The following is a 7,047-nucleotide window of genomic DNA, read 5'->3' on the forward strand; positions in this document are numbered from 1 at the left end:
GTATTGTAAATAGTTTTTTTAGAACGTTCTATTAGCTTTTTTTTATCATTTGTATGAAATTTGCATGAAATATGTCCCTTTTGCTGAATACTGGTTTTATGTTAATGGTCCCCTGTCTCTGATTTTCAGAGAAGTGAATTTAAAAGCACAATTGATTTCAGGTTATAATATGCAAACACACCCTCTGACTCTGTTTTGTTTCCCAGGCTTTAGGTGTGTGTATAATTATGCAGGCACAGGTGTCTCCATCTCCGTCTATGCATGACCCTTGGGGAATTTGCTGGCTTTGAGTCTCATAATTGCTGATTCACTCTGGTTTCTGTTACAGTGCTGTTTAGTGTTCCCCAATCAGAAACAATATGAATATTAAAACCTTTAAGCTTTATTTATTTATTTTTAACATTAATCTGACCAGGAAGTTTTTTTTTTTTTTTTTTTCATTTTATTTAAAAAAAAAATTGTTCAATAGCTTTTTACAGCCATCACTGGAAATTGTTAAAACTGTGCAACTAACATTTTCCCTTGTGAAAATTAACCATGGTTTGATATGGCTATAATAAAACTGTAGTAACCAATGTTTTTGGGGGGTAGAAACTAATTACCATCTGTATAACCACAGTTTTACTTCAAACATGGTTTAACTATGGTAGCAACACCATTAATTTGTGGTTACCGTGGTTTTTGTTGTTGTTTTGTGGTAAAACCATTGTTCATTTTCTTAATTTTGGGTATGAATAAAATGTCTCATATAAAAATACAAATAGATAATAATATTAAACAAAAAATACCACAATTTCTGTCGCAACAGAAAGGAAAACTTCACTCTTATTTTGAATTTGTCAATAAGGAAGAACTCTGAACAAAAGTGAAAGTAGGCTACATCACCTACTGAATATATCATTCGAGTTTCGATGTTAGCCTAGCAGAGAGCTGTCTTGTCTTAAAATGCGTTTATATACATAATTATACATATACATAATTGTTATAAGTGACATCTAGCAAAATCACTAGCCATCTTGTCAGGAGCAGCTCGGTGATGTATCCAATCCTCGTCTTGCTTTCGCTGGTCTATGGTGAGTTTTTAAAATGTATTCGTGCCCTTTTATTGTTTTAAGCCTAGATGCTTGCATACATTCGCATTGACAGATTTTATATTAATTTATGTAATTACAATGTAATGTTTCACGGCGTTAAAATCAATTGATGGGTCAGAATGGTCTTTGCTTTCGGTTTTATTTTCTGTAGTCTGGTTTTGTTAGATTTGGCGCCCCCTGCAGTTTTAGTGAATGTTACCTCGTCTCAGGGCTGGAGGGGGCTGATGTGGTCCTGTCCTGCTCTCTGATCGAGGAAGGGGGCGGGATGGGGGGCATGATGGGCGGGGCGATGTTCAAGCGCACTCCCTCCACTCTGGTCTTCAGGGATCTTGTTGGAAATGATGGCCTGTCACCAGAGCTCGTGACCCCGTATAACCCCCCTGAGACCCCTAACGCTGACGATCTCATCTTTGAGCTGACCTGTAAGTGCACTGAACCTAAAGTCAGCAACTAAATGTCTACATTAAATACATATATGTTAGAAACTCTTTCTTTCTGTTTTGTTTCTCGCCCCACAGTGCCATCTATTCAGGTTCCTAATGCAGACTTGCTTCTTCATGCTGATTGCAATGAACAGGAAGTGGTTTGTGAGATCAGCCGTTATGTTCCTCGTGGTGCAGAGCTGGATTCCCTCCCTGCTCATTTCATCGGCTCAGTTCAGCTGGAGGGTGGCGGCATCAGCCTCACTCTGGTGCTGCAGACCCTTCCCAGTGAGACCACACAATCTGACACGCACCCGCTGATGCAGAGTAAACTGAACCTGCCTCTCAGCCAATCAGGAACACTGCAGACAGAGGGTAATGTTGTAATATGTTATCCTTCTCTTCTCTTCTCTTCTCTTCTCTTCTCTTCTCTTCTCTTCTCTTCTCTTCTCTTCTCTTCTCTTCTCTTCTCTTCTCTTCTCTTCTCTTCTCTTCTCTTCTCTTCTCTTCTCTTCTCTTCTCTTCTCTTCTCTTCTCTTCTCTTCTCTTCTCTTCTCTTCTCTTCTCTTCTCTTTGGAACTTTCTGCACGCTCCCAAAATGCGTTCTCTTGCAGAAACAGTGCATTCCCCCAAGAAACTTTGTGCTTTCTTGTAAAATATTTGCGCTGTCTCACAAAAAATATCTTGCTTCTCTGAGAAACTCTGCATTCTCTTTAAAAAGTATTCTCTCTTACATAAAAAAGTGTGTTCTCAAATAAAAAATAAAACTTGTGTAATCTAACAAAACATTAGTGTCCTTTAACAAAACATTTGAGTTGTCTAACTAAACATTTGTGTTCTCTCACAAAACATTTGAGTGCTTTAACAAAACATTTGTGTTCTCTCACAAAACATTTGTAAGCTTTAACAAAACATTTGTGTTCTATCACAAAACATTTGTAAGCTTTAACAAAACATTTGTGTTCTATCACAAAACATTTGTAAGCTTTAACAAAACATTTGTGTTCTATCACAAAACATTTGTAAGCTTTAACAAAACATTTGTGTTCTCTCACAAAACATTTGTAAGCTTTAACAAAACATTTGTGTTGTCTAACTAAACATTTGTGTGCTATCACAAAACATTTGTTCTGTAACAAAACATTTGAGTTCAAACCTTGTTTCGAAACATTTCAAAATCTGATGGTGCACTTCTAGACTTGCAAGTGTCTAACGATTTCAAATGTACATTCACACTTCAACACAAAGGGGAATGATAGTTAATTCTTTCTAAATGGCTTAGTTTGCCAAATTCTGCCTAAAAACACAAAACAAGCATTCCACATTAATAAAAGAAAACAAATTAAACATGCTCTTGAATCAGTTTGCAAATCAAATCTTCATTTTGCTGAGCACTATAGTCATAACTTGCCAGATTCTTGTTATGGATAAGCGCTATGTATGTTTTCTTTAACTAATTTTACTTTTTGCATTATTTGTGCAAGTAATTACATTTTGACTATTTCCTCTCCTTCTCTCTTCTCTTTTTCCCAGTCGTGTTTGTGGTGTTTTCGCGTGTCCCATCCATCGTGGCTCCAATCGGGGGTGATCTGCTGTTAGACTGTGGCTTCCGACAAAAGAACTTTGTCCCTGGGCAGGATGTGGCACTCGAGTGGCGTATACAACACAGAGGAAATGGGCGCAAAATTCTTGACATGAAAGCGAGGGAAACAGAGGCAGACGTGGTACAAGATTGTAAGTGTGAAATATTCATGAATTTAAAAGAAAATGCGTTTGGATGTTAAATAGCACACTATTACTATACACTACAGTATTTGTGGACCGGGAAGGCACAAGCGCTGAAGCAGATCTTCTGGTGAGGGATGGTAATGCGTCTCTGACTCTGAAGAAGTTAAAGGTCACAGATGAGGGCACATACATCTGTACTGTCGGCTCTGGGGAGTTTCAGACTCAACAGATCGTGCAGCTGCACATCACACGTGAGTCTTTTATAGGCATACTGAAAGTCAAAATTCCCTTTAATAATCTGTATAAAGATGTTTCTTCAGCTATAGACACTTATTATAAAATAGACTTTTGAACTACTTTAATCTATCAAGTAACAGTAGTGGACACATCAAAGGAGAATTCTGCCATTCTTTCCTCCTGAAAGTCATTAAAAGTCCCACTATATTATTATTTCCACCATATTTTAAATCATCGATTTTGTTACAAACCGTTCAGTGGTGGAAAATTCACATTTCATTATTTTGATTATTAACATTTTGCATAAAACATTTTTTTTTCTTTTTATATATATATATATATATATATATATATATATATATATATATATATATATATATTTGATCCTTCAAAAAAGTATTTTGTTCCCCTGAGTTTTGTATTTGCTTGCAAATAAGTATATTTTAGTGCTTTTGCAAGCAGATGCAAACTTTGTTGGAGAAACGCAAAACATTTGCGAGAGAACAAACATTTTTAAAATGTACTTTTTTCCCCTTGTCAACATTTTTTTTTTTTTATCATCATTACGTCACTCTATGGGCAACCTAACTTTTTGAAACTCAAGTTTTGAAAAAAAAACTATTTATTTAAAATCCTTTGTTCAGATTATTGCAGTTTTAAACATAGTTTTGAATTCATACTTTATGATGGATTTCCATAGTTTATTATTGAGTGTGTGTGGTGCTGGGACACATGGGACATACAGTAATTGCTCAAAGTTAAAGAAACCCATAAATTATTCTCATCCACGAATCCTCAAATGTTCCGTTCCATTTCTTCTCCCAGGACCTCCTCGTATCACACTGTCTGAGGAGAAACTGACATTTCAGGACACGACGCCCCAGAAACTGAGCTGCCATTGTCATCGCTACTATCCTCTGGATGTGCAGGTCAGCCCGCTTTCAGAATAAGCACAAAACCGTGTTTTGATCTTGTTTTGGAGTCGGGCTCTTGGCTTGTGTCCTGCAGGTGGAGTGGTTTTCGCAGGCGCCCTATGAAGAAGAGCCTGTCTCTTTGTCAAAAGAATCCTCCCTCTCCAGCCATCGGCAGCACAGTGATGGAACATACTCCCTCTCCTCACACCTCACCCTACAGTCCCACAAACACCCACCGGGGACCGTTATCACCTGTAGGGTGTCTCATGCCGCCCTAGAAACACCGAGTGATGCCATCCTCACTGTGGACAAACCTGAGCCACGTGAGAGATCTTTTGTTAAGTTAGCCATGATGTTTTCACTAATATGATTGATGTAAACTGAAAGTTGATCACGGAGCAAACTAATAGTAATTTTCATGTGCAAAATTATTTTATGTAGTATTAGTAAATCAGTTCGATTTAAACATTTGTAAAGTCTGTTGATTTTTGTTTTTAATTCGACAGAAACAGCCTTCTGGACAATAGTCTTGATGCTGGCGATATCAGTGGTGTTTTTATATCAGGCTTTCAAAGGTGCAGGTGAGTCTAGTTTTTTATACTATATATAAATACTAACTTTATATATTACCCTTCAAACTATTTTTTATATAGTTTTATAAGTTAAGACTTTCATTCAGCAAGGATACTTTAAATTGTGACAGTGAAGCATGCGGTACATATTTTTACATTGATACATTGAAAAAAATTACATTTGAAATATATGTTGTTCTTTTCAAACTGTGTTTATCAAAGAATTCTGAAAAAAAAAAATGTTTTCACCAAAATATTTAGCAGCATATTTTAGCGTCTCAATTAGGATCTTAATGATCTTGAAATTGTCTTAAATTGTATTTTTTGTAATTAAATTTTTGCTGTAATAAATGCAGTTATGGTGATCAGAGTCCTTCAGAAAAAAAATTAAATAAAAATAAAACATTGAATGGTAGTGTATACTATATAAGACCACAAGATGGTGAAGGGAAAATGTTAAATGTATTAATGATTATTGTTTTATAATTTTTTGTCTTTAAAGAGAATTGAGGACCAGTCTTCTGCGTGAATTCTTGGAAGGAGCCATCTTACGGTTTTTTACTTCATCTGTCTGCATTGTCTTCACATGGGTTTATTTTCATTCAGTCACAGTACATTTGTTTAATAGAAGTTAAAGGGGTGGTCGACTGCTTATTTTGGCTTGATTATGTTTATGGGGTGCAGTGTAACATCATCATGCTTCATTAAAAAAAAGCCTTATTTTTAATAATTTTTTTTATGGTAATCCACTGTCTCCATTGCAATTTGAACGACTGGTTGACTTTTCTGTTTTTATGATACCACCCCCTCAGAAATAAGCAATGCATGAAGTGTCCATGACGTCACCTGTAGGTTTCCGAAGAGCATTTTTGAAGCCTAAAGTAGGCGAAGCCGGCCATTTCCATCTTGGCAGCGTCACCGCACGTCACTCCTGGATAATTGAAAATGAGCAAAGAGACAGAAGCTGGCTGCTGAAGTGGCAGTCTACCTGTCACTCAAGTGGCCACGCCCTTAATTATGCCGAATTTTAAGGCTTAATATCATTTAAACGATGAGTTATAAAAAAAAATCACCCCCCTCACAGTTTTCATGAAGGGCAAAATTAGCTATATAGACCAAAATCACTTTTTGTACTGTAAACTGTTTTTCCTGCTGTGAAGTTTTTACATTTTAACATGAAGAGTCTAAGGGATTGATTCCCTTTTGCAACCAGCCTCTAGCAGCCGGTTGAGGAATTACAGTTCAACTCACTTCTGTGTTGACTTCACAAGAGAGAGGAGAAGTACCCAGCTGCAGACTGCAGATCGAGGAGGTGCTGCATCTGGGACAGGGCTGCACGTGTTGCCCTGCCCCATACCTACTCTGATAGGTTCGATCTTCCTTCATAGACATATATGACAGGACATGTGAGAGAGAGCGGGAGGTTGCTGCTTGGTTGTGATTCATTAACAAGTGTACTGCACATTGTCCAGAGACTTCTCTAGAGCAGCGCAACATGGCCCCGCCCCCTTTGTTGAATGTTACCAGGGGGGCAGGGTTTATGTAAATTTATGGGTTTATGACGTAACAAACTCAAAGTAGCTCACTGTAGTCCCTACAAGCAGTTTTTGTAGGCATTAAACTGCCAGAATTTTAAAAGACGAGATCTCCGTTTGCATTGAACTTTCAGCACCTTAACAGCTCCAGATATTGTTTATGCTCAAACTGCAACATTACACACTAACGTAAAAAAAGTGAAATCGCAATCAACCGCCCCTTTAAATGTAAAAAATACATCATCTTGCGTAACTTATTCTATAAATGTCAAATGAATTCTATTTTTCACAATGTTCTAATCTATTGGATGTTGTTTATTTGTCTTTTTTTTTGTGAAATAAAGACAGCAGATAAGGTTTTGTCGATGGCTTTATTGGCATTATTAAAGTATCAGAGACATACAAGCATGCTGTTTATGCCATTCAAATCTGGCATCAGAGCTAATGTAATTATTCCTCTGTTATGGTATATGGTTATGGTATATGCTTTCATCAATATTTAAACACATACTAATTTGTCCTCATTTTTAGTTTGTTCACTTGAT

General features: G+C 36.8%; 1 protein-coding gene across 1 annotated transcript; it reads left to right on the forward strand.

Annotated features, from left to right (window-relative positions):
- Positions 1-864: 864 nt before the first annotated feature.
- On the forward strand, positions 865-5,938 carry tapbpl (TAP binding protein like). Its single transcript, XM_059567396.1, has 9 exons — positions 865-1,073; positions 1,304-1,516; positions 1,613-1,891; positions 3,050-3,250; positions 3,328-3,495; positions 4,307-4,410; positions 4,490-4,718; positions 4,902-4,976; positions 5,470-5,938. Exons 1-9 carry the CDS (start codon positions 1,037-1,039, stop codon positions 5,475-5,477), a joined length of 1,314 nt encoding a protein of 437 aa, XP_059423379.1. The 5' UTR covers positions 865-1,036; the 3' UTR covers positions 5,478-5,938.
- Positions 5,939-7,047: the final 1,109 nt, after the last annotated feature.

The sequence above is a fragment of the Carassius carassius genome, chromosome 15, assembly GCF_963082965.1.
Source record: "Carassius carassius chromosome 15, fCarCar2.1, whole genome shotgun sequence".
NCBI classification, from domain to species: Eukaryota; Metazoa; Chordata; class Actinopteri; order Cypriniformes; family Cyprinidae; genus Carassius; species Carassius carassius.

Bases quoted from the DNA above. Each gene is read 5' to 3' on its own strand.
- tapbpl (XM_059567396.1), top strand. From the start codon at position 1,037: ATGTATCCAATCCTCGTCTTGCTTTCGCTGGTCTATG. The intron at 1,074-1,303 runs GTGAGTTTTTAA...ACCTCGTCTCAG, and splicing joins CTTGCTTTCGCTGGTCTATG to GGCTGGAGGGGGCTGATGTG. The intron at 3,251-3,327 runs GTAAGTGTGAAA...TATACACTACAG, and splicing joins GGCAGACGTGGTACAAGATT to TATTTGTGGACCGGGAAGGC.